This window comes from Myodes glareolus, chromosome 7 (genome assembly GCF_982192425.1).
Source record: "Myodes glareolus chromosome 7, mMyoGla1.1, whole genome shotgun sequence".
Classification (NCBI taxonomy): domain Eukaryota; kingdom Metazoa; phylum Chordata; class Mammalia; order Rodentia; family Cricetidae; genus Myodes; species Myodes glareolus.
In genome coordinates, this window is record NC_142032.1 from 94393004 (window position 1) to 94420489 (window position 27486).

General features: G+C 48.4%; 1 protein-coding gene across 1 annotated transcript in view; it reads right to left on the minus strand.

Moving 5' to 3' along the window:
* Positions 1–2906: 2906 nt before the first annotated feature.
* Positions 2907–27486, minus strand: part of Swap70 (switching B cell complex subunit SWAP70) — a 59602-nt gene continuing 35022 nt past the window's right edge. The window contains exons 4-12 of the mRNA XM_048460177.3: positions 20916–21143; positions 19507–19653; positions 17543–17651; positions 15439–15620; positions 12329–12436; positions 10886–11052; positions 5814–6012; positions 4701–4797; positions 2907–4179 (exon numbers count right to left, since the gene is read on the minus strand). Of these exons, the coding sequence (XP_048316134.1) occupies positions 4073–4179; positions 4701–4797; positions 5814–6012; positions 10886–11052; positions 12329–12436; positions 15439–15620; positions 17543–17651; positions 19507–19653; positions 20916–21143 (1344 nt within the window). The 3' untranslated portion in view covers positions 2907–4072. The remainder of the gene's footprint in view (positions 4180–4700; positions 4798–5813; positions 6013–10885; positions 11053–12328; positions 12437–15438; positions 15621–17542; positions 17652–19506; positions 19654–20915; positions 21144–27486) is intronic.

Below are 27486 nucleotides of genomic sequence, written 5' to 3' on the forward strand. Positions count from 1 at the left end.
ACCTCTTGACCATGGCACAAACTGTCAGTGGACTCAAGAAGTCACAAGGTGCAGAAGCAGAGGTATGGATCCTTGGGGACTTGCTGGGGGTTGGCAACGCCAGCCCCTTGAGATCCTCTCGACAGCCCCTGCTGCGACCTGGGAGGTAAGATACGAGACAACAGGAACTAGGTATTTCTGAGCCTCATCCTGGTTCATTCTTCCTTGGACACCTCAGAAGCTGCACACCTGCTTGTGGGGGCATAAAAAGCACCTAAGATATTTCCCTAATTTTCCAGAAGGCTTGCATGAGCAACCTACTCCAGCCACCTGCCAGAAACCCAGCAGAAATCCCCACAGCATGACTTGACCTGGCTTCGATGGAAAGCCCCCTCCACGTGACTGCTCAAAAACATTGTGCCCCAACAGCATGTAGGGTGCAGGGAGTGGGCAGCCTTTAAGGGGCAGATGGCCATTGTGTACTCCAGGGGTGACAGGCTGGGGACATCACCTGTGCCATGTTCTAAGAGTACACAGCCTGAGTCTGACTCTTTGAGATCACACAGTGAGCTGGAACTGTCCCCAGCTGCCTAAGGAGTTCCTTCCCCATAGAGCCTTGGAGGGGGTAGGGCACTACTTGGTTACAGATGGGTTTTGACTTAATTTCAGAAAAGAACTTTGGCCCACCAGCCACTGTAACACTGTGCTGAGTGGAGCCTGCCACAGCCACGGGCAGCAGAGACTCTTAACTGGCCAGAGTGCTGAGTGACTACCGAGTGCTCAGCCCTGAATGGGGTATCTGCTTGCTTTAACCCCCACTTCACGGCCCAGGGAACATCATGGAAGATGGGGCAGCCACTGGAGAGATTCCAAAGGTGAGCAGAGGCAGCAGCTGGCCTGAAACCAGCCTCTGAGGGACCATGTCCCTGGACACTCCAGGTTGGGAGTCGAGGAGAAACAGAAAGTGAGGCCACAGATGCCACCTTCAACCCAGCTGAGGTGGGGGTGTGAGGGGAGAACTGGGGGAGAGACGGACTTCAGATGGGGAGGCAGGCGGGGCAGAATGAGGGCAGCTTGACAGAACTCTCCATCTCCCACTCCGACAGCCTCTGTGGCCCTCTGGGCTGCCATGGAGGAAGCTCTTGTGGGTGCACAGGCCTGGGAGGTCAGGGCCTGCACTGGTGTCGTCGACTGGAAGAGGAGCTGCGTCTGGCCCAGGGCTGGAACTCAGTGTCCACCACAAATGTGCCCACCACCCAAAACCAATGACTCGGAAACCTCAGAAGGGTCAATGAAGGCTTAACAGGATCGAACAACACTCCCTCCAAGCTGGGGTGATGCAAGGCACCCACAAGAGCCAGCAACATTCCTTCCAGTTATGAAAACACAGATGTCTCCAGACAGTGTCCCCTGGGAGCAAGTGCCCCTGCTTGAGGGCCGCTGCAGGGGAGAAAGAACAGTTAACCAACACTCACCTCCCCGCCCTCCTGTACTGACCAGTCGCCAGTACACAGTCAAGTCAAGACGAGAGCCTGCTTCATCTCCAGTAAGAGTTGAGACTCGGTGACCACGTGAACCGCAGCGGAAACCCACAGCTTAGTCTCATGAAAGAAAAACTCAAAGACATAAAGAAAACCCGAGAGGTCAGAGGCAAGAGGCGCAGGGTAACGGTAACCACGAAGACGCGGGCTCTGGAGGTGCCTGGGCTCCCACACTGGTGACTCACACCGAACCTGAGGTCACAGCTAACTTCTTGAGGTCCTGACTCCCAAATCCAGTGTTTTCAGGAGTGTCCCTAAACCACGTCCACATTCGCATGAAAATGAACGTGAGCGAACACACACACACACACACACACACACACACACACACACACACGCACGCGCGCACGCACATACACATATACACACACACTTTACCATTTTATTAAACCAGTTTAAGATGATGTTCTGGTATGTTTAATTTTCTTATTGAGTCCACTGTACTCAAAAAAGATAAAAAACAAAAACCCATAGAAAACATTTTAATATCTTAGAAAAATTGGCAAAAACTTAAAGTTGAGCATGTGGCACTGTACTCCATTTAGATAAGAAAGTTGAACATTTTAAATACTTCTTCCTTCTCAATACAGCAGGTCCCCAAACAGATTTCAAAATGTTTTTCATTCACAGTTCCTGCAGATAATCTTATCTCTAGCTGTAGGAAGGGCTGGTCACAAGGATCACACAAGGACACTTCTGAAGTTTCCTGTAGCTATTACAGGGTGAGGCAAGGGGTTGATAGGTGCTTAGCTGAAGCCACCTTAGGTGTCAGGAGAGACCTGCGAGCATCAGGCACCCGCCCAATGAGAGTCACAGAGGCTGCTTCTGTGCTGTCTTCTTTATCCACTGTTTAAAAGGACTTTCAGGTCCCAGCCACACAGTACTGATGAAGCCGGCGTGCCACCCAGCAACACCAGATTGCAGGCACCTTCTGCACACCCCATACAGCACGACCAGGAAGCAGGCAATATTCAGGGTTGCACGCAAACCAGACAAAGATGGCCACAGCGGCTGCAGGCCCTGCCTCGTCAGGTTTAAGGAGGAAAGGTTTGCCAGCCAGGACATGACAGACCCTTCATCCACCTTCCCAAGACTCCCAGGCCTGCCGCTGTCATCCTGAGATTTCACACCCATCAGAATCTTGCCGTTTCTTGTCCTCGTTCTGTCCAGGGATACTGAAATCCCCTGGGGACATCATTAAGCCACAGGGGAGGCCCTGGTCCCTCCGGTCTGACAGCCCAGCGGCGCCAACAAGGAAGATGGGTGAGTGAGGTGGACGAGTGACCAGGAGGAAAACGACACCCAAGCTAGCTGCTAAGCTAAGAAGTTCCAGATACACTGACATTCCGCATACAAATCTAAACTTTATGGAGGCAACTATAAACATTAAATAGAATTACACTTTTATTAAGCAGCCCAAAATCTTAAGAAAAATTTGTAAGACTTCCATTGGCAAATGTTTTCCAGTCATGAAAGGTAGAGGTTTATGGAATTCTATCCAGTCTTTATGTAAATACCAGGAACACTGAAGTCTATCTCCAGACGTGCACATACCGGAATGGCCTCCTCTCTGCCCCGAGGCACGGCTGGACCAGGACACTTGGGTTCTCTGCTCTGTTACTGAATTCCACCTTTTCTGTAACTTGAACATCACCTTCCTGTCTACAATGCAGAGCATCGTGGCTGTCCATGTGCACTGTGCTCAGATTCCAGTGAGCGTGAGAAGGCTGACTTACTTACTGCTCTCAATCCCAGACCAGACTAGGGTGAAAACCTTCCTCAAAACCCTTACACAGCAAGCACAGAGACCATGCCCTGCGTCACCCACAGAGGAGGGAAAAGCAGACACAGTCCTCGTGAAAGCCACAATCCCAGCCTGGATAAAACAAGGGCTCCATTATCCTGTGACACTCTACATCTGACCAGCCCACGTACAGCTTCCCACGGTGTCCACACAATCACCACTGACTTCAAGTTAGCCCCTCTGCCAGTCAACAGTGCTCTCACTCCTGGACGGGGGCTGGGGACAGGAAGACCAGGGAGCAGGGTTGAGACACTGAGCCAGGGTCTGGTCTGCTCTGAGGGGAGGGGAAGGGAACACAAAGGAAGCCTGCCAGGTGCAGGATGCTCAGGGAAGCAGAAGCTGGGGAGCTTCACCAACTGCGTCAGTCCGTCCGGTCTACAAGGGCAGTAACTGGTCAGAGCACCAACAAGGAACTTGTTGTGACTTGCCATGTCACCTGACTGGAAAAGGCAAACAGACCAGCCAATCAGCGGAAGAGACACACTGCCTGAGAAGGGAGCTGACTGGGACCAGCGGCTGCAAGGGCTGCGAAGGCGGCAGTGACGGTGGCCCTAGGCACACCTGTGCCTATGCTCTGCCCGGGAAAGCTGAGACAGTGCTAGAAGGTAAATACAGCGTCCTCGGGACACGGACCCCCTGGAGTCCTGAGGGAAGAACGGTTAGAAGCAGCAAAGCCAGTGTCCTTGTCCTGGGCACGGAGCCGGACTCCTCACTGATGACTGCGCCTGCGGTGGCCCTGGGAGAGCTGTCACTCCGTGGTCTTCTTCTCTTTCCAGCTCTTCTCCCTCTCCTCGAGCTCGGCCTGGGTGAATGCTGCAGGTCCCCAGTTGGTGATGAGGTGAGGCTTCTTCGAACCTAAGCAACAAGCATGCTTTCAATCCGAGACCCTTCCACACGACTTTTCTACTTTACTTCACCTCAAATACCCAAAAAGGTCCACCAGTCAAAAGAGCTGCAATGTGTATGCAGAGAGGCCACCTGGGGCCACTGACTAAGGAGGACAAGCTGGTCAGGAGAGGCTCACAGCAAGCAGCTGCCCTTCAGGGTGACTCTCTGCCCCCGTGCCCCTGGAGGAGCCCTGGGATTACGAATATCCATGTCCTATCCAGGTTTTGATGAGGGTTCCGAGGACCTGAACTCAGGCGGCCAGGCCTGCAGAGCAAGTGCCTCACCCTGGGAGTCACCTCAAGGATGACCTCGCACTTCAGATCCCAAGCCTAGGATGACAGGCACGTGTCCCTACCCCAGTCTTATGTGACCTTATGTACAGAACCAAGGGCTTTGAGCCCCTAAGACAGTTGCTGTTGCTTTTAATACAATTCAATCATATAAATACAATAGAAAATAATTAGATAATTATATATATAAAATAGTACCTGGTTCTATCAATCGTATTAATCCCTCGTGATGGGCCACTTTGTCCTTCCAACTCCTGGTCGTGTTAGTTGCCATCTCTAGCTTCTTTTTAACTCCCTGGAATAAAAGTGGCAGTTTAAGAACCAAGTCGCGTGGACTGGCACCTATTATACACCTATGGATGCCCTTGTTAAATGGTCGGATCACTCAGGAGGAGCTGCCGTTACCCCCACTGCACATTAGCCCAGACTCGGGCTCAGAGAACGAAGCCATCTGCCCAAGCCACCTGATTCCCAGGCTCTCCCCAGCTCACCCATGTGTCAGTGCACCGCCTCTCTGCCAGGCCTGCCCTTCCACAACCTATCTTGTTGCTGTATTAATCCTCTCACTAGAGCTGGCAGTCCTGGCTGCAACAGTAACAGGTTCTGCAGGAGGGAGGGGCTCCTCTCTCTGCCGGCACTCACAGCCGTGGTCATGGTGGCTTGAATGACCATGCCCCATAGGCTCAGAGGATTGACTATTTGGCCCCCAGTTGGCAGAGCTATCTGGGAAGGATTAGGACAGTGACTCTGTTGGAAGGTGTGTCACTGGGGGTGCCCTTTGATGGCCATTCCGGTGCTTTCAGATGAAGATGTGGGCACTCAGCTGTTCCGGCCTCCGTCCCTTCCTTCTCCCACCCCACTCTAACCACTGAAACCCTAAGTTCAACTGAACGCTGCTATCTTTTATAAACCCCCTCCAGTGAGCTGTGACCTGCCCGGGGTGCTCCACCTCAGGATGAGGCAATGGCTGCGGCCTATAGCTGCCATCCCGTGTGCTCAGAGCTATTCTACAGCTTGGTGGGGACCCTGTCAGTTTGTACTGTGTAACCATCCCTGCTTACACTCGTCTATAGTCCCTTAGCAGGACAGACGCCTCCATCCTCTGAGAAAAAACAAAACAACAAACAAACAAACAAACAAAAAATCCAACTTCCTCTTTCTTTTCTCTGCTAAACAAGAGGCTTCTAAATGAACGCTGGGGTTCTGTTGTTTGTTCGCAGGTTCTGCAGAGCTGGGAGCCGAGCCCACCCACACCCCAGCTGGCCAGGGTTTCTAAGGAGCCAGGCACAGGCGCGGGCTGAGTCCAGCCACCTCGTACTGCTCCAGCGCCTGCTTCCGCTCCAGCTCCAGCTGCTCCAGCTGCGCCATGGCCTCCTGCAGCGCCTGCTCCTTCAGGACTCGCTGCTGCTCCAGCTCCTGCTTCTCCGCCTCCGTCGTCTGAATGGCCTGCTGCTGCGCTAGGTGCCACTTTTCCAGCTCTGCCCGCTTAGAAGACTCTTCCTCCAACAACCTGCAACGCAGAGGACACTTGGGGTCACATCCTGCTGGGGACCCCTTTCAGAGGACAGTCATCTAGTGCACCCCCATTTTACAAGGAGTCTGTAAAGGAGTGTCTACCAATTAGGGAGTGTCTACCTGTCCTGCTCAAAGTATCCTTAGTCTTGCCCTCTATGAAGGAAAAGGCCGAGTGTATGCCAAGAACCAAGTCAAACATTTCCCCACTATTTCACACAGCGCACGTAGGTGCCACTGGCAGTCACACTTGAGATGAAGAAGTGGGGCCTTAAGTCATCTACCTGCCAGGAGGCAGGGCCAAGTTCTGCAACTTGCCTGGTTGCTACATTAAAACATTCTTTCATCTAATAAAAGCCTATTACCAGCAATCCAGGAGACACCAGCCCCTCGTCATAGATGAGGCTATGTGTCTGCACGGGTAGTGCACAAGTCACAATGGACTTGAACACAGATGTGTGATGCCGAAGTGTTAACACAGCACAGCCTGGCTTGGATCAGCCAACTGCATTCGTGTTTAAATAAATAAACCAACACACAGCCCAAACCCAAACTCAAGATGCAGACAGTATGGTTAGACGCCGGCACTGGTCAGGACACAAGTCTAACAAGGAGCCACAGAGTCACGTCATATGGCAGGGCAGCCACTGCCACTTGCAACATCTGCTCTCTACAGGGGCAGCAAGGAGAGAGGCAAGGACCACACTATCCCTTCCAGACTCAGAATACTCCCTGGAGACACATTTGGGCTCCTCAGAAGTCTCCTGGAACAGAGCGTCCACAACTGAGCCCACACTGCAGACGAGCCTGCCATGCACCTCACTGCAGACGAGCCTGCCATGCACTGCACTGCACATGAGCCCTCCATACACCCCACTGAGCCCAGCATGCACACGAACCTGCCATGCACTGTACTGAGCCCAGCCCTGCAGATGAGCCTGGTGGCAGAGGCAGCGGTAGTGCCAACACCCAATGCCTGTGTCCGTGGCAACCCCAGGCCTGTCCCCTTGTTCCCTGCCACTCTTTAAGGCCTGGCCACCTTCCCTCGATGGGACAAGGAACTATTTCGGAAGGCTCCCATAAATCATCTCCTGCCTTCCCTCCTCCAAACTGGTTTCTGTGGTATGCAAACTAACACTCCCAGTCTTCTGTTTCTCAGCTCCCTCATTTACAGAGAAAGGAATCAGTCAAGCGTGTGTGCACACCCATCACCCCAGTCACTCAGGAGGCTGAGGCAGGGGAATCACTTGGGAGCTGCCACACGGGTGCTGGGACCTGAATCCTAGCCGTCCACAAGAGCAGCAAGTGTCCTAACCACTGAGCCATCTCCAGCCCCTCTACTTGTTCTTCTGATGTTTTCTTGGCCTAACACTATCATTCCAGCCTTTCTCTCAACATTTTCTTACTTCTGCAATGCTCTATCTCCCCATCTGTGACAAGATAAAGAACAGAAAGCTGCCCGCTGATGTCATGCTAAGGCACGACGTCCGCCATATCTAACCTCATCATCCCTACTCTGAAGCTGGCAACCACCCTATGTCACAGATCAAAAAGCTAAAAGTTCAACACAGTACAATGCAAATTTAACTTCACAGAGACAGAAAGTACCATGAATGGAAACTAAGAAGCCACACCTCACCTCTGAACCCAGGCCCAAGCTGCCTCCAAACACATCAAAAACACTGCAGCAGCTTGAAGGGAGGCAGCAGTGCGCACCACCTCACCAGGTACAACACGGGATCCTTTCGGTCCTTCCGAAACGATCCCCTGGGCCTGAGATGTAGCTCAGGGGGCAGAGTACTTGCCTAGCTTGTACAAAGCCCTGGGTTCAATAGCCAGTAACGGTCATGGTGCATGTCTGTAATCCAGCACTCAGGAGGTGGAGACAGGAAGATTCACTGCAACTAGACAGCAAGTCTAAGGACAGCCAGGGATACATAAGACACTTTCTCAAAAATAACAGTAATAATTCCCTGGGCACTTAGCTACCTCACACGTGCTGGGTGCTGCCTTAGCTGCTGGGAACGTGAGGAAAGTCAGACTTGGCTGCCTGGACCTCTCACATGGGCCTCGTGTACACAGAGCAGAGTGGCCTCAAACCCGCAGTCATCCTCTGCCTCGGTCTCCTGAGTGCTGGAATTATAGACATACATGCACTACCACGCCTGCCTCAAACCTAAACCTTTATTTGTTTTGTTGTTGTTGTTTTTCGAGACAGGGATTCTCTGTGTAACAGCCCTGGTGGTCTGGAACTAGCTCTTGTGGACCAGGCTGGCCTTGAACTCACAGAGGTTCTCCTGTCTCTGCCTCCCAAGTGCTGGGATTAAAGGCATGCGCCACCACTGCCCGGCTCAAATCTAAATCTTTAATGACTAAAGTTAATGAAATAGATTATGATTCAGCTTCCAGAACTTTCCAGTAAAATGTTAAAAGTTTGCTTCTGAATTTCCTATCAGATAAGCATCAAATTTATGCTTTAAAAAACAAACTTTTAGCTGGGCAGTGGTGGCCCACCCCTTTACTCCCAGCAGTCAGGAGGCAGAGGCAACGGGATCACTGGTTTTGAGGACAGCTTGGTCTATAGATTAAGTTCCAGGACAGCCAGGGCTATACAGAGAAACTCTGAAGGGGGTGGGAGGAACAAAGGGAAAAAGGGAGGAAGGGAGGGAGAGATGGAGGGAGGAAGGGAGGGAAGGAAGGAGGGAGGGAGGGAGGGAGGGAGGGAGGGAGGGAGGGAGGGAGAGAAGAAGAAGGAAGGAAGGAAGGAAGGAAGGAAGGAAGGAAGGAAGGAAGGAAGGAAGGAAGGGAAAGGAAAAAAGCAAAAATGAAACAAACAACAAATTTCAAGCAAGGCATGGTGGTGCACACCTTTAATCCCAGCACTGAGGAGGCAGAGACAGGCAGATCTGAGAGTTTGGAACAGTCTGGTCTATATACCAAGTTCCAGGCCAGCTTGGGGCTACATAGTGAGATCATGTCTTAAAAAAACAAAAACCAAAAAAAAAAACAAAGATCCACGTGGTCTTTCTGCCGACCCTTCTAGCCCATTTCCACTCCTCTGTGCACAAGGTACAGCCCCTGCCACCTCACCTCACTTTGTCTCATGGGGGAACGTGATGAGCTACTTCCTGTCCCGTCACCATGTCTTCCCAGCAAGAATGGCGAGTCCATTCTCCCTCTGAACCACAAGCCAAAGGAAACCCCTTTCCTCCAAGTTCTCTTATCATTATCAGTACAAGAGAAAAGTCCCCAGTGCAGCAGGTGTTGGCATCCACACGGGAGAGCTGACTCCAGAGAGTTTCTGAGTCATCCAGTCTTTTGTGACTCAATCTCTGGGGTCGCATCTCATTCCCTTCGAGACTACTGAGACAGAGCGCCTTCCCCATAGACTCCGTGCATAAAAGTAAACTATAAAATTTGGCATGGAACAAATCAGTGGCTCAAAATATGTCTAATGTCACTCAAGAGTGCTACTCTTTGGAAGTGACGCGATTCGCACCTTCTCCCGAATGATCCACTAAAGCCACCGTCAACAGCACCAGCGACTGCTCCACATGGCTGGCTAGGGCATCTGTGCAATGGCGCTCTCTCTCTCTCTCTCTCTCTCTCTCTCTCTCTCCTTACATCTTTATGTGGGCTTTATGGACTGGACTTGGGTTACCCGGCTTGTACAGCAAGTGGCTTTATCCACTTTATCTCGATGGCCCCAAATTAATTTTTTTCAAATGATTAATTTGATATCTCTTAATCATGCTTTATATGTGGCTGGTTCGTTCTCTCCTCCCACCACGTGGGCCTCAGGGATCAAACTCAGGTCACAAAGCTTGACAGCAAATGCCTTCACCCACTGAGCCAACACACCAGACTCATCTCATTTGACAAACTCTCTTTTCCAGTTTATCTTTCTAATTTTAGTATTTTAAAAATTATCATCATGTGTATGTGTGTGAGCGTGCGCGCTATGGCGTGAGTGTGCACGCTACGGCATGAATGTGTGTGCTATGGCGTGAATGTGCACTATGGCGTGAGTGTGCACTATGGTGTGAGTGTGCTCTATGACATGAGTGTGCACACTACGGCATGAATGTGTGTGCTATGGTGTGAGTATGAACTATTAGACCTTTCCTTTCCCTCCCCAAGGTTTGAACGACATCTTCTGCTTCTCCACATGAGGACTGGCAGCTGTACAAATTCCAAGTGCCCACCTTCTGAGTGTTCCCTAACACAGGGAGTGGTCCACAGCTCACAGCCCAGGTACATCTATGCTGCCTTCCGCAAGGCATGAAGAAGCAAATGGGAGAACGGGCTAGACCAGGCCAGCTCCTCATCCCTCTGGGGACTCATTTTGCTTTTCCTCCCCGATGTTACAAAGACCCAAAGCAAAGTTTTTCTCTGAGACTATGAGTATCACTATTGTAAACCCGACTTTAAAAGAGCGAGGAGGCATGACTCTAGTTTCAAAGCTTTTAAAACCTGGATTTCAAGTAGTAGCTACGGAAGAAACGGTGCCAATCCCACACTGCCAGACAGAAAGTGTGCATTCATTCCCTCCTGATTCACAAAACCTCTGCCATGCCAGGCCTGAGGCAGCTCTGCCTCTGCACCAAGGTTGCTCAGGTCTGGACTCGATGACAAAACCAAGTTTCTTCCAAAGCTGATCTGGCTGATTGACATTCTGGAATAGAGTAAGCACACCGCAGTCAATGCAGCCAACACACTGCTCTCGGGCACAGTCCCTTCTGTAGACCCCCAAGCAAAGGTTTCTGTAGCCCAGGAGCCAGCCCTACATCCAGAGTCTCCGGACTTCTGCCAGTGTTAGAACCCAGAGCAAGCAAAGCCAACGAGGGCGGGGGCTGCAGAGCAATCTCCACCTGGCCTGAAGCTTGCGCACCGTCTCCTCATCCTGCCGGGCCTGCCTCTCGTCCTCAAGGGCCTCCTGCAGCTTCAGGTACATGTCTTCCAGCTCCCGCACTCTCTGCAGATACTGCTCCAGCTCCGAGGACTTCTGGGCCACCTGCTCCTCCATCTGCTGTCTGATCTAGAGGACGAGAGGGTTGTGGTCTCGCTTAAATGCGGGTGATTCTTCCCCAGGGCAAGGCGCCCATCCCACCTCTACCCTTGACTAAAGATGGAGGCAATGACAGCATACACCAAATACCAGTGCTGGGGAGAAGTGCAGGAAAATAACCTTCAGCCCAGAAATTGCATCCTGTTCTCTATGTGCTCTATCCTTCGTACTCTATATTATTATTCAAGTCAAGATTTTTTTAAAAGTTTGATTTCTCTTTAAATTCTTTTCTATTTTAAAGCCAAAACCTCTTTACCAAATGTTAAAGAGTGAGCCTTTGTCCAGGCAGAGCAGCTCCTGAGCTGCAGGTCCCGCTGCCTCTACTCCTTCCCCATCCCTGGGCACCAGTATCTTAGCAAGTGCGTGGCTTCCCCTTCTGGATTGAAGAAGTTTTAGTCCCTGTCTTTAAAAACAGGGATTAAACTGGGGTAGAGCTAACTGGAAGAGTGTCTACTTAGCATGTGTGAGACACAGGGTCAATCCCCAGGACCCTGACACACACACTATCACACATTTTGGTGTATGTCTCTACAGTGTATGAACTACATCACTGTGTTCTCAGGAGAACCCCGAGAGCTCAGAGAATGACCCCAACGCAGGAAGCACACATCGATCACACGCATGCTCAGGGAGAGCACCGAGGAAGGGCAGCTGGGTATCCTCCATACACCACACTGCCTTCCTCAACACAAACAGGAATCTCAGCTCTGAGCATCCAGTGACCAACAGGGCCATCGGACCATGTCCAGGCATGGGCTCAGCACAGCGCCGCGCCATGGGAGATGTGTGCTCCAGGAACCAGCTGACTCTACCGGGCAACCTGGACTTGGCATGGCAGGACGGCAACCAGAGCCCTGAGGTCTCCGTGTTCACTTTACTCATTATGAGGAGAAATGTCATGGGTTTAGTTTATGTTCTTACAGCTAGTCACCGTCCAAACCAGAAGTCTTTCGAGGATGAAAAGGACCCTGGCTAGCAGTCATTGCAGGAGGACAGGAACACCTCAAAGCAGACCCTAACCACACTAACCAAGCACTGATGACTGCACGCATACGATTCTGCGCAGGGGTCTGGAAAACAAGGTGCCCATCCTTTTCCTCTACCCCTCGGGTGCACAGAGGTGTTCAATAAAGGACTACACACCTGCACAAACACACAGCTCCCCCACCGCCACCGCCAGTCAGAGCAAGGCAGCTTACGGTGGCCGCCAGGCTTCCCTTAGCACAGGCAGCAGCTCCCAGCTTACCAGCTTCTCCCGCTCCAGCTCCGTGCTGAACCTGGTCTGCAGCTCCGCTTGAGTCTGCAGACGCTTCTTCTCTTCGTCTGCGGCCCGGGACGCCGCTTCCTCCAGTTTCTAATCAACCAAAACCCATGCCCAGAAAAGCGGGATTATTACAGTGAGAGAGAGTGCCTTACTGAAGCACGGGAAAAAGGAGCAGTCGATACAAATTAAACCCAATCTAGGAGATACACTGCGATGCCATCCAGCCTTCCCAGCCAGCAGATACAACAAGCTCAGCAGCTTGATTCTGCACACTGCACAGAGACTGTGAGGGCAGCCCCTGGCCCACAATCACCTGCAGCTGCACTAGTGACCTGGCTCGGGGCCTCCGTGTGGTGCTGTCACCTAGCACACTACTCCTCAGGCTCAGCTTCCAGACGGCTGCCACAGGGAGCTTCCTCAACCTCCACCCCTACTCCCCGCTCCAACAGAAACAATTTATTAAAGTTACTTTAAAAAACAGAACAGATTATGGTAAAGCTTGCAGACTATGGTAAGGGCACACTCCAGAGGAGAATATCCGTCTAAGAAAACCCACGAGGAGCTGGGGTTGTGGCCGGCTGGTCAAGTACTTGCCCAACAGGCACAGGCGCCATAGTTGGTCCCACCCTCAAAACCAAAATACAAACAAACAAACAAAATCACTGAAAACAAAACAGCAGCAAAAGACAATCATCTGGATCTTAGAGCCCCTCACTCTCCTGGGCGAGAAGGAAGTGCCACGCCTGGCTGCTAAATCAGAGACAAGGGCGCCCTCTAGATGCTGCTCGCGGCCCAGGCTACAGAAAGCAGGCCAGGTCACCAGGGTCTCTCCCACTGTGGGCAAAAGCTCCAGAGGAGAAGAAAACAGAGGTAACAGCAGGCTGTGTCCTCTTCCTAGGAGCAGAGGCTCTTACAGCAGGAGACCCGTGCTGCTGTCTCCACCCAAGCTCACACAACTGGCAAGCCTCCTGCTTCAGCCTCTGGTTTGAAGTGCTGGGTTGTAGGCATGTGCCATAATACATGCCCAGCCTTTGGTGGAACTTCTCGCTCTTGGAAGAAAGTAGGTTCTGTGGTTCTCATCAAAAGAAGGAACTTTGTTATATAAGATGTACAAACCTAAGGTCACAGTTGAATACAATAAAGATTGGGTCATAGGAGGCTGGCAAACCAACCAGACTAGTTAAGCCGGGCAGAACCAGAAAGGCCCAGCTAAGCAGCGCCCTGACAGAGTAGGGACAAAGTCTCAAAGACCGGCCTTGAGAGGACACAGGTCTGAACTTAACCCCAGACTGAGCCTAATTACTTCCGGGGGCACTGAAGAAAACAGATCAAATATCCAGAGATCGGTGACCTCTGGCAGTTAGGAGTGAGACAGCTTAACGGGAGAGAAGGAGAGCACTTGGGGTCACTCCAGGTGACTGTGGCAATGCAGACCCATGGCTAAGTCTCTGAGGAGAGGGTGGAAAGGCCACAGGGGTCCAGGAAACAGTCCAGCCAAGCCACTGAATAAAGAGCCAAACAATGACAGGCTGAGGGCAGGGGTGTCAGGATCGGCATCCTTAGTTCCTATAACACGTTATCTTCTAAAACATCCAGTTTTCAACTAAAAAAAGTATGAGAAACAGGAAAGTGTAGCCCATAAGTAGGAAAAAACAGTCAACAGTTACTGCCTTTGAAGAAGCCCACGACCTATCCACAAAGCCGTTCCTGTAAATATGCTGAAGAGAATAAAGGGAAGTCCCAGTTAAAGACATAGTGGAAAGAACAACACCTCATCGAGCAGGAATATTAATCAAGAGGCCAAACGGAGATGGCTGGACTGTGATGTTCAAGGACCGAATGAAAAGTCTTCTAGAGGACCAGGGCTAGCGCTCAGCTGGAAAACCTGCACAGTGTTGGGAAGCCAGGGAGCCAGGACTCTCCAGCACCATAAAGGACAGGGTGTGCTGCGGCTGTGATTTCTGAACTTGGAAAGTGTAAGCAGGAAGATCAGAAGTTCAAGGCCAGCCTCCCTAAGTAGAGAGTTGAAAGCTAGTCTGATCTCTGTGAGTTCAAGGCCAGCCTGGTCTACTACAAGAGCTAGTTCCAGGACAGGCTCCAAAGCCACAGAGAAACCCTATCTCGAAAAATCAAAAAAACAAAATACAACAAGAACAGAAAAGACAAAAATAAACAGCTTTAGAGAATGCAGGCACTTTATGTACAATATTCTGTCCAACAGAATATAAGGGAAGAGTGAACGGGAAGAAGAAATATTTGAAGAAATAGGTTGAAATTTTAGCCAACATAATGGGAAACCTTGGTCCTTGGTCTGTGAACTCCAGATAGGACAAAAACAAAGACAGTGCCAGACTTGGTGGTCACGCCTTTAGTCCCAGGCAGGGGTGAGCAGATTGCTGAGTTAGAGGTCAGCCTGGTCTATACAACCTGCTTTGGGCCAGCCAGAGCTATGTATTGAGACTCATCTTAATGACAACAGCAAGACCCGTAAAACCACTGAAAGACAAAAGCCCTTGAGAGCAGCAAAATACCTAGGCCTGGAGTTAACTCTACAGCTGCCGTCCCTCAGAAACATGTGACTAGTTCTAGACAAAGTAAGTGCAGCCTGTAAGGCTAAACCTGCCATATCTGGCTGCAGCAGGTAACTGCCAAGTCCTAGAACACAGCAGTCCTATAGCAGAGTGAACAGCACCGCTGAGATGGTGGTTTTTCCTTCAGCCCAGCCCTCGTGACTACAGACCCGGCTCAGCTTCTATTCTGCTCTTTTGTGTGTGTGTCCTATAGCATGATCAGAACACATGTGAACACATACAAACATGGCTCAAGTCTACACCCTCCAGCACAGGAAGAACACGAAGAGCTTTAGTTGGCCCAGGGGCTGGACACACCTCCTGAGAACTCAGGTCACCAAACCTCTCCCTGAACTCTTGTCCTAACATAGGGGGTGGGTGAAGCAAAGCTCACTCCTAAGGCTGTGGCTTGGGCAGCTCCTAAGACTTGTGTGTGGCTTCGGTAGCTCCTAAGGCTGTGGCTTCGGTAGTAAAGAGAACACTGCCCTTGCCGTGTCCCAGGCCTCCCCGCCCCACACTCACCTTCCTCACGCTCTCCAGCTCCTGCTGCTTGTTTTCATTAGCAGCTTGGAGCTCCTTCATCTGCCGCTCCAGCTCCTCCTGCTCTGCCAGCAGCTTCCTCCGGAGCTCTTTCCGACGCTGGCGGGCTTCCTTGTGTGGCGGGGGGCTGCCCAGCTTCAGCAGGTGGACGGTAGAATGGATGGCTAGAAGGACAGGAGAAAGAGGAGGCACTGTACTCTTACGTGTAACACTCGAGTGATGGGGGAGATGGGAGCTCATTCCGATCCTGCCAGTGAGCAGAGGCATGGGCTCTCCAGCTCCCACTTGAGGACATGTGTACTGAAGTCTCTTCCGAGTCTGTGCTCACAGACTCTTCACTGCGAACACTACAGGATACGGCCAGGCAGTGGTGGCCCACACCTCTAATCCCAGCAGGTGGACCTCTATGTTCTAGGCCAGCCTGGTCCGCAGAGCGAGTTCCAGAATAGCCAGGGCTACACAGAGAAACTCCAAAACAAACAAACAACAGCAAAAAAGAACTTACTTTCAACTCCCTTCTATATACTTTTTTTTTTCTTTTTTTGAGACAGGGCTTCACTATGTAGCCTAGGTTGATCTGTCCTCAAACTCAAAGTAACCCCGCTTTCTTCGGTTACCAAGTGCTGATACCAAGCACCTGGCCCTTTTCTACTCCTAAGTAAGGACTCAGGAGGTAAGCCTGGAGATCATCTGATCCTTGGGACCCACAGATGCATCATGAGCACCCATACACAAGGACAGCAAATAGTTTATAAAAGCCAAGTAAAATTAAGACACACCAAGGGCAGACAATCAAATTCCTAGCATCTGATGGCAGCCTGCTACCCTGATTCTGTCTTCGTCTACATCTTATGAGACCACCCCCATCTGTATGTGACCTACATACATACCACAGTCATTGCCATTTACTGAAAATCTACATACAGCACAGCACACAGGACTTCATAAGACACGTGTGTATTCTAGATGCACACCATTTACATACAAACATTTCATATAAAAAAAATCTCATTTCTTTTCTATCTTTCTCAGATTCCTTTACTTTACGTATGTGAGTATTTTGCCGGCATGTATGTGTGTGCACCGTGTATGTCTGAGGCGCACAGAGGTCAGAGGAGGGTGTCAGATGCCCTGGACTGGAGTTATTGACGGTTGTAAACCACCACGTAGGTCTAGACGTCAGACCCAGGTCCGCTAGAGGGCAGGCCAGTTCTCTTGAACACTGAGCCATCTCTGCAGCAGCTTTTCTGGTTTGTTAAACAGAATTTGACTCTGTAACTGAAGTTGGCCTAAACCTATTAAGTAGCCCCTGGCATAAATCACTACCCCTGGCTCTTTGTGATTTCAATCACTTAAATTGAAGTTCTTGGATTATTAATACCTACGGGTAAAATTCAAGAAGTGTGAATAGACAGAAATTCAGGGAAGTGTCTGCCTACTCCTGTCCTCCAGGGTCTGGTTCCGGGCTGTCAGCAACCAGTGCTAACCATTTCTGCTTCTTTTGAGATAGGTTAAGCAAATGGACATGTCTACACATCATTCACTTCCTTCTATGCTAGCACAATGCTCTCTCCTCAAGTTATTGGTTTCGTGAGTTACTTAAAAAGCTCCTGAGGTGTTCAAAGCCACTCCACGAATTCCTTTTCTGTCTTGCATAGGAACAGAATATCAAGATGATCTCTAACATTTTTCCTAAGCCTAAAGGGGGAAAAAATCCTCTCAAGGACTAGGGTAATAAGACCTAAAATACAATTTTATCCCCACGAAGTCAGTATGCAAATAAACTGGCCAAAAAAAGGGGAACTCGTGTTTCCTTGATTTTCTCTCGAATGTAGCAATAGCCATGGCACAAGGAAGCAACACTGTGGCAGCGTCTTCTGTGAGATTTGAAAACAGACAGCTGGGACACTCACCGTTACTTATTTATTTTAGGCAGGGTCTAAAGTAGCCCAGGCTGGATTGGAACTCCATGTAGAGAACTCCAGACCTCCCGTGTCTACCTCCCAAGTGCTAGGATTAAAACTGTGTGCCCGTGCCCAGTTCTGCTCTCAAGTGTTTCTATGGAAAACAATAAAAAATGTCCTACCCTGAATCCACTCTTGTTTCTTCTTCTTATCCGAAGCACTGATTTCAAAGGTCTTATCACAGCATTTTATTAGGAAAAGACACTTCTTCCCATCTTTGTCAGGCAGAGACTAGAACAGAGAGCATGGTTAGTTCTTTGAAGTTCTATTCTTTCTTGTGTTAAATTATTACAAAGCAGCTGGAGAGAGAGAGAGAGAGAGAGAGAGAGAGAGAGAGAGAGAGAGAGAGAGAGCAGAAAGAGGCTTGATTTGACCTTAGGTGGGGCCACGTTTATTCATGGTGAGGGGCATCTTTGTAACCCACATGCACAGATGCCAAAATGCCCACAGAAGAAGACAGGATGCGGCCTTTTCTAGGAATGGAGATGACTTCCATGGTCCTCAAGGCAAGCTGGGAAGTGTAGTCCTTCAGCAGGAAACTATCAGTTTGTTTACGGGAGACAGGACCTCACTAAGTAGACTAGGCTAACCTTGAACTCATGACCCTTCAGGCCCAGCTTCCCCAGCGCTAGGACTACAGGAATGTGACACCACACTCACTAAGTTTTCTCCTTACGTATTTCAATTCATTTCTTAACTATTTGGACAAATAGCTGAAACCCAGTGCCACTGACAATCACCTACAAATGTGAATGTCTGATTCACTGCTGTGCCCGGCAGCCCAGGTACGATGTCAACGACCCCAGTGGGACCCGCATCTATAAAGGAAGAACCACAGCAGCTGGTGAGGAAGAGGCCGCATGCTCTCTGCTTCTGAGAGAACCGCCCTTCCACTTGAGCGTGTCCCCTGCAGGAACCCGGAAGGGGCACCGACGACGTAACTCTGCCTGCTATGGCTTTTTCTTATACCCGCGGTGTTACACCAGTGCCCTGTGGCTCTTGGCCTCTGTCTTTATGAGTAAAATGGCTGAGCGTATGGTAATCTTGTAAGTCTCGGGTTAGCTGAATATAAGCAAAGCCCCTGGTTGGCACCGCTTTCCCCAGAGCATTAATTACTCTCTGTACCATTTCTATAGGTGAGTGTGATCTCCCATATTTTAAATGTTCTTCAATAAATACAGACACTAGGTGGTTCATATACAAACCAAGTCTAAAAACAAACGAAGGGGGAAAAAAAAAACAACAGTATGTTTTGAGACATGGTCTTGCTACATAGTCTTGGCAAAGTAGATCCGGCAATTCCCCAGGCTCCTGAGTGCTGAGATTACAGACAGGTGCCACATCATCCAACAGAAATCGTGTGCTTGGGGACTTCACATCTTTACGGAATTAATAGCTATAAAATAAGTCACTCAAAACAGGCATGGAGCCCCACACCCATAATCCTAGCGCTGTGTAGAAATGTGTAGAAAGAGGCGGTAGGACCAAGAGTTCAAGGTCATAGTTTAAAACCACCGAGACTACATGAGGTCTCATAAATACATAAATATGTCTCAAAAAAGAGGTGAAGTGTAGTAGCCCAGGCCATTCCTGTGCCTGGAGCAGCAGAGGTAGGAGGATAAGGAATTCAGGGCCATCCTTGGCTACACAGTGACTTCAAGTACGACCTGAGCTACATGAGACCCTATCTTCCCCCTTAAAAAAAATCACCCAAAATACTAATTTTAATGATGAATCTTCTTCTTCTATTTGCTTTACTCAAAATGCCCCAGATCTTTTAGTTTATTGATAATTTCCAATGTTATTTTACTGCATTTCTGCCTTTTTAATGACTTGCTTTTCTTTAATAGTTGATTCCTCAAGCACAGATCTCTCAGATTTAATCCCTATCCTTTACTCCCAAGCATAAGGCAGAAAATAAATTCACATTAGCTACGCATTTTGTCAGCCATCTTTAGTTTCTGTTTAGAAGTCACATTCTGGGAAGGCTGGGGATTAGCTGGAGATGCGGTCTGGAGTGAGGAGAGCATCTGTGGACAGCAGGGGGCAGCAGAGGCCAGCAGGCAGAGGAGCCACGCCCACTCACCTCCACACAGCAATTCTCGTCTAGGAGGATGTCTCCCTTCTTCTCCCTCAGGTCCTCACTCACGTAGTAGGAGATTATGTTGGGTTTTAACACAAACCACCGCTCGGTCCAGTTTTTCCTCTTGTGGCCCTTCTTCATCATGTAGCCCTATGAAAGAGCAAACCTAACGTAGACACGTGTGCTTTCACGTGGAAGGCCTTGGCGGTCCTTCTTGGATTGTCTTCTTTACCCCACTCTGACACCTGGTCCTAAATACACGCATGTCAATGGTTTTCATCCCTGCAGATCGTGGACTGGAGTCTCCGGGAATCTATGAAGGCCAGGGGCATGATCCCCAGTCAAATCCTCATGGCCACACAGGTTTACATGTAATTTTAGACATTTCAGAAAGTCTCTGCAAGTGACATACAGAACCTTTGGCATTAATAAACAGTGAATTTTCCTAAACTGTCTTACCTTTTAAGACATTTATTGAAATATGTATAGGTAAACGGAAATGTCTGGGATTTCCTGGCACCAGAAGGAGACCTAAAGGTGTGTGGACAGAGTGTGTCACATACTTTCTCGTAATACTAAAACCTATACAAGTTAAGACTTAATTAATACTTATTGATGGACTCCATCAGAAAAAAAAAAGAACGAAGACAATAATAATTACTGAACAAAGAAAAGAGCTAAGTAAGGAAACCCGAAAGCAGAGTTATTATTTGATACAGTAACACAAGATGTGTGAAAGACCTATATCTATACCCAGGCACAGCGGGCACACCTTCAATCCCAGCAGGCACCTGGTCTACAAAGTGACCTCCAGGCTACCCAGAGCTACTGAGTGACAGCCTGCCTCAAGACAGACAGAGAGATGTTCTATTTAATAAGTATTTAGTTTCCACATATACATCAGGTACTACGTTGGGTGATAAGAAAACAAAAATATTCTGATAAAATAAATATAATTTTGCTATATGAAAGTATCTCTTTCTAAAGGTAAAGGTATTTGTCTAAGCCTGTAAAAACATGAGGGCACTTTAAAAAATAGTTTGGAAATTTTATTAACAGTCCCTTCAAAAATAACTTCTCAGTTCTTAACTGTACTTCAAAACTGTGCCAGTAACTCTTTAAAACACGAGCCTAGGGCCAGAGCTCAGTCACAGAGCTCTTGTCTAGAGCGCATGATGCCTTGGTCCAGTCCTCAGATCACAGCAGGGTGGGGTGAATCCTAAAACTCTAATAACAGAAAACAGAAACTTTATTTTTGTTCTAAATCATCTAAGGAGTATAAGTGACTTAGACCATCTATATAGAAAAGAAGAGAGGGAGTGAGGGAGTGGAAGGAAAGGGGAAAAAGAGGGAAGAAGCTATTTTGTATCAAACTCTAAAGAGAAGAGAAAGTGGGGTCACTGCCCTCTTACCTGTTTCAACACATCTAAAATAAGCTCATTGAAGACTTCGTTAATGGCCATAGACACCGTCTGACGATCCATACCCTTGCTAAACTGTCCATTTCCAATTAGCTCAATAAGTTCCCATGCAGAAAGGCCATCTTTATTGTCATCAAAGTTTATTTTGTAATGTTCAAACTGTTCTTGTTGCCAACCTCCACCCATAGCTTCTGTAAGTTTCTTAAGCAGGTATTCAATCTGTAGGAAAAAAAATAAATATTTTCTTTTTTATATATATATTTTTAATATTTTTGGCTTTCCAAGACAGGGTTTCTCTGTAGCTTTGGCTGTCCTAGAACTTGTACTATAGACCAGGCTGGCCTCACACTCACAGAGATCTGCCTGCCTCTGTCTCCTGAGTGCTGGGATTAAAGGTGTGTGCCATCACTATCTGGCTCTATTTTTTTTTAGATTGTGTGTGTGAGTGTGACATGACCTCTCTGTGTAGCCCTACCTATTCTGGAACTTGTTCTGCAAACTAGGCTGGTCTCAAACTCAGAAATCCCCCTGCCTCCTGAGTGCTAGAACTGAAGATATACACCACCACCACCTAGCTAATTATTTCATATTTTTAACATAGATATTTGTGTCATTAACACTATTAAAGTCAATTCAGAAAATACTCTTTCAGGGTTTCTCTGTATAACAGCTCTGGTTGTCCTGGAACTTGCTCTGGAGACCAAGCTGGCCTCGAACTTGAAGATCTGCCTGCCTCTGCCTCCTAAGTGTTGGGATTAAAGGCGTGCACCACCACTGCCACAAAGAGATATTCTTTATACTTCCAAAAGAGTAAGACCTCTCTTTGCTAAGGAAAACTGTATACATAAAACACCAGTGGTTGTTCTCTGATGGCCTAGAAGGAAATGAAGAACTGACAGTCACAGCCTGCACATCATGTCTGTGTGCACAGAGCTAGGGAAACCTACAAACACACACACACACACACACACACACACACACACAACTGTCACCTCATTACTCTATGGGGTGAATATTTCAATATATCAAGAACATTATGCTTTTCATTTTTTTCCTGTTGTTTTATTCTAAAACAGGGTCTCATGTAGCTCAGACTGGCCTCAAACTCACTATGCAGCAAAGAACGATCCTGACCGATTCTCCTGCCCCCACCGCCGCTGGACTGAATTACTGAGACAGGCACCAGCAGCAGCAGCCACACACAAGGATCTCACTGAACATGTGTTAGAGTAAATAAGCATCTCACACACACAAGTTATTCCCTAATTTACAGACTTCCTATGAAAACCAATTACTTATTTCCTGATGTCTCCATCCATTAGAACACTGATGCTGTTATAAACGTGACTGGGTTCCTAGTGTGAGCCAGAAGGGCTCACTAAATCTTGAAACATCAGACATCATGTAGGAAAATAGCTGGGGTGGGGAAAAGAAGGGAAGAAACAAGGCAGTGATGACAAGAGAAGATGGCACTGTTTCTTCTGTGTGTGACAGTATTCCCAACACTGCCACCCCTCCTGCCTTCCCCACGTTCTCTCTCTCTGATATATTTCTGTGTGACAGTATTCCCAACACTGCCACCCTCCTGCCTTCCCCATGTTCTCTCTCTCTGATATATTTCTGTGTGACAGTATTCCCAACACTGCCACCCCTCCTGCCTTCCCCACGTTCTCTCTGATATATCTCTAGAGCAAGTCCACTGCACAAACCGATGGGTTTGACTAAGGCAATTCCACACACACACCATGTACTGTGCTCAGATTCATTCCGGCTCTTGTCCTCGCTATCCCTTCCCCATTACTGATTTCAGTTGGTGTGATAGCATCCACAAAAACCCACCCCAGTATTCTAGGTCCTCACCACTTAGATAAAACCAGTGACATTATCCCCAAGATCAGTGTTTCCCACCATGAATTCAAACAGCACTTTTTTGCAATGGAATGAAAAACACTCTAACCCACCCACAACAGAGCCAGATACAGCTTTACAGCAAGGTTTTGTGTGCACACTTATGTGTGCTGGGTCAGGCTATAAAATGTTTACCTTCCTACAAGGTTGAAACAGAAAGCAAATATTTAGCGGGGTGTGGTGACACACACCTTTAATCTCAGAACTTGGAAGACTGAGGTAGACAGAGCTCTGTTTCAGGCCAGCCAGAGCTGCATGTGAGACTCTGTCCCCAGAAACAAAACACAGGAGGAGAGAGAAAGAGAGAAAGGGAGGAAAGGAGGAAGGGAGGAAGGAAAAGAAAGTCCCTTTTTTCCAGTTGGTTCACAGATTAGTTCCTCCTCTGCCATCTGCTTGCTTCAAGTCTCACACTTGGTCCTCGCCCTTGGGCTGTAACAAGGCCCCAGGTGCCCTCACACTGACCGAGCAGATGCTCTAGCGAGCGTTAAGGCAGGCCTGCATCCCCTGCACCCTCTTCTGTGTCCCTCCCTGCTATTCCTGGTGTTCTGTGTTCCGTTTCTGGTCCTCATCTGCTTTTCCACCATTTTCTGAATTCCTCATGGAAGGAACTGTGCCCCATGTAACTTTGAATTCTCAGAGCTCAGCAGGGTACTTAAGAAAACCGGACTCAACTAACATCTAAAATGAATTAAACTAAGCTCTGATATCCTCACCTGTGAAATGGGGTTAACAACATTCAGCATAGAAAGAAATAAGAGAAGACCCACAGAGAACGGTTTGCACAGAGCTGCCCAGCAGGCGCACCCTCCAGGCTGCTCCCCCTCCGCTCTGGGAGACATATTATACAGTCACTTATTTGAGAAAGCAAAGAATACAGAGTTAAGCAGACCTGTGGTTTCCCCTGCATAAACACCATACAGATCATCTAAACATTTGTCAAGAAATGTTTGAAAATCTTTAGCTACAATAAAACTTGGTGTTCACTTTTCTGTTTCGTTCTTTGCATCCCCAGTCATGTGAAAGAAAGAAAGAAAGAAAGAAAGAAAGAAAGAAAGAAAGAAAGAAAGAAAGAAAGAAAGAAAGCAGTAGGAGTAGGAGTCAGGTTGGCAGCAGGAAGTTCAGGAGTTCAAAGCCAGCCTGGGCTGCACAAGCCGCTGTCTTACCCTCCAATCACGTAACAAAGGATAGTTATATAAATAAAGGTTCAAGGGAAAATAAGCAGTGATATTAACACACAGAGAAGCCCTAATCCATAAGGGTGCCTAGAAGGCTCTAGGCTGCGGGCTGTGACTCAGCTCGTCATGGAAATACAGCCAGACACCTTCCCAACACAGTGAGGGAAGGACATGTGTATGGCCATGCGTGTGCACAGGATGAGACAGCCTCAGCTCCGCCTTCCTTACTGCTCTGGGCGAGGCACCTGCACTTCCCAACTCTGGGCTCCTGGCTTCACTCAGAAAATGTTACTAACAACTCACTTCTCAAAGCAGCCTCCCAGGTCCGTCTGGAACCTTCCTAAAGGTCCCTCTAGCCCTGAGAGGTTGATGTTCAGCCCAGCACCAACCAGCCATTACTCCCAATAACTGTGTCTTTTCCTGTTGACTCCCGACACAATTGTTTTCTTACCATAACCAAACAGCAGAGGCCATTTTGATCATGCTAGGCAAAGAGGCACATTCTCCTGCCCCACTATTCAAGTGAACTAAATAACGAGTCATGTGCTGGGTTGGTTTACAGCGGCCTACACCAATTCTCAGGCTCACTCGGCTCAGGAAGCAGCTTGCTTCCTCCTTCCAAACAGATTTCACCAAAAATAACAAAGAAGAAATCGCAAGCTGAATGGGATTTCTCTAGGCCTTTGGCTTGAATGTTTATTCTGTCAAAAGTTCTCTCTCCTTAAAGGGGCAGTGAGGTTTTTACCTCGCCTAAAATCTCTCTAGAACTATTTCAAGTTTTCATACAGCAAGGCAATTCTTCCAAGTAAGTGTCTGACAGACACATCCTGTTTTGTTCTTGGTTCTGTGGGAAACGGCACGAGCAAAAACCATACTTCACAGGCACACATTTCCAGGAATATCACCAGAAGGAGTGAGGAACAGGCTCCAAGGGGATCGCCATGTCTTGGCAAATGTCCCGATAGAAATATCTTCATGTACAACGTAAGTATTTATTTGACATTCTGGACGGTTGTTCTGGGCGATGGAAGCTGAACCAAAGGAATGACGTGAATGTATTGTTCACACAACTGCCACTGCTGTACAGTGTTAGCTGAAGCAGAGAGAAAAATGAAAAACAAACTCGGACTTCACTGGGCACGGTAGAACAATCTATAACCCAGCACTTGGGGTGAAGGCAGGAGAACAGAAACTGTATCTCAAAAAAGCAAAACAGGCAACAACAAAAGCCTTACACTTAAATGCAAGTGATCATTATGATACATTAATTACTAGAAACATAAAAATTAGGCAAAAGTGGTAGAACACGACTACACCCTTAACCCAGCAATTGGGAGACAGAGGCTGATAGGTCTCTGTGAGTTCAAGGTCAGTCAGGGCAATGGGAGACCTTGGCTCAGGTAGACTACATTAGATTAGATATTGATAGACAGTCTATCTGGAGTTCCGCGTAATGAGTATCAGGCTTCCCATATGTATATCAGACACTCTGAACTTTAAAACTCTAAAATTCCCGATGGGAATTTAATTTTTTAAAAAGAACGTTATTTATTTATGCACATTGGTATGTTGCCCGAGTGTACGTCCGTACAGGGTGTCGGATCCTCTGGAACTGGAGTTACAGACTCCAGTGAGCTGCCATGTCTGTGCTAGAAATTGAACCCCGGTCCTCTGGAAGAGCAGCCATTGCCCTTAACCACCCAGCCATCTTTCCAGCCCCCGGGGAATTTAATTTAAACTCACAAAGAATTTGCATTCAAAATTTACTTTTAAATATGCTTTACATTCTATTTTCTAACAACATACATGCCAAAAACAGCTCAAATACAGCCGCTATGCTGCTAAAATTGAATAGGCTGCATTTTCCACAATCCAGCGTGACCGTGGGGTTGCAGTGCTTGTCAAAGGGCAAGCGAGCGACCTGCCCGTCTCAGTGCGCCCAAGTTCTTGGGTTAAACCTCAGAAGGCTGACTCAACCGCTGAACCAAGTTCACATTACTCTGTTCCAATGACCCCTTCTCTGCCCCGCAGGAGCAATCTATAAATCTAACTCTGCTTCCGCTATTTGCAACAGATATTGTCATGTAAACCAGGCAGGCCTCGACCTTCCCCAGGGCTGAAAATGCAGCACTGTCTTCCTAGTTCTGACAGTGAGAGGAGATGCTGAGGCACAGAGGAAGCCCACACAATCCATGACAAACAAATCCACTGTACCAAAGAGAGACCACTCTCTTCCCCAACAGGAGTAACATGTTTGAAAGAAGACCAATGCTCACGACAGCCTACCACAGTGGAGATAAAGCACGCAGGAGCATCTGGCTGGGCTCGGCCATAGCAGAAACAGGAGGCCCATGGAGGCCACGGGGGTCCTGCTGCTCATTGAGAGGCTCACCACAGTAGTGGTCCAGTGATGATGAGGCCCTCAGATCAGGAAAGCACTCACCTTGTCCATGAACAAAGCAAGCACACGTCCTTGTTACGTAATTGCTATTTCTGAAAACAAGACAATGTGGCTTTCAGGTCCACCACAGATATTTTAGTGAGAGAAAAATCCAAAAGGTCAAGATTAATTCCAATCCATGAATAAACTTGCAATTCTGAGTGTGGCTGCAAAAATACCTTCAAAAACTATACTGGAAAGCAGGGCCCGGAGGCACATGCCTTTAATCCCCGTACTCAGGAGGAAAAGGCAGGCAGATCTGAGTCTGAGACCAACCTGGTCTACAAATTGAGTTCCATGATAGCCATGGCTCTGCAGAAAGACCATGCCCCCCCCCAAAAAAAAAGACCATGGTGGAAATCTTCTGTGGGGCAGGAAACATGGTTCAGCAGCTAAGCAGCTAAGACCGCTGTCTGTACCCACATGGTGGCAAACAACCTTCCATAACTCCAGGTCTGGGAAATCCAATGCCCTTTTCTGACCTCCAAGGGCACACATGCGGTGCACAGACAAACATACAAGCAAAATACTCATACACATAAAGTAGTAATAGTAGTAGTAAGAATAATAACAAAATGCTTTTCTAAAAAAAGAAATTAGCATGTGCACAGATCTGAGCAGCGGCCATGTCTGTTAAGGGCCTTCTTAGGCCGCCATTATTCCACTTGCTCTCTGGGCTGTGCTGGGCACTGGTCTAAGATGCTGCTTTCTACTTCCCCTTTAACAGTCACGCATACTTGATACTACAGCATTATCACAGTTAACACTAAGAATTGTTCCCACTACTATAGAAACTGCCCCTCCCTTGTTAGCAAGACTACCTATTATTAAATCCAGGGGCGCCATCTTACCACTATCTGGTTTTTCTGCAATTTAAGATTCTCATGCATCTCCTCTTATCTCACAGTCTGCCCAGTTCTGCTTCCTTTACCAATTCTACTTCCTCCTGCTACCATAGAAACAGCCCCAAGGTTCCTTGGCTCTCACAACTCCTACTATGGTCCCTGCCCCTGCCCTAACCCACCCCCTGTGGTTTCTC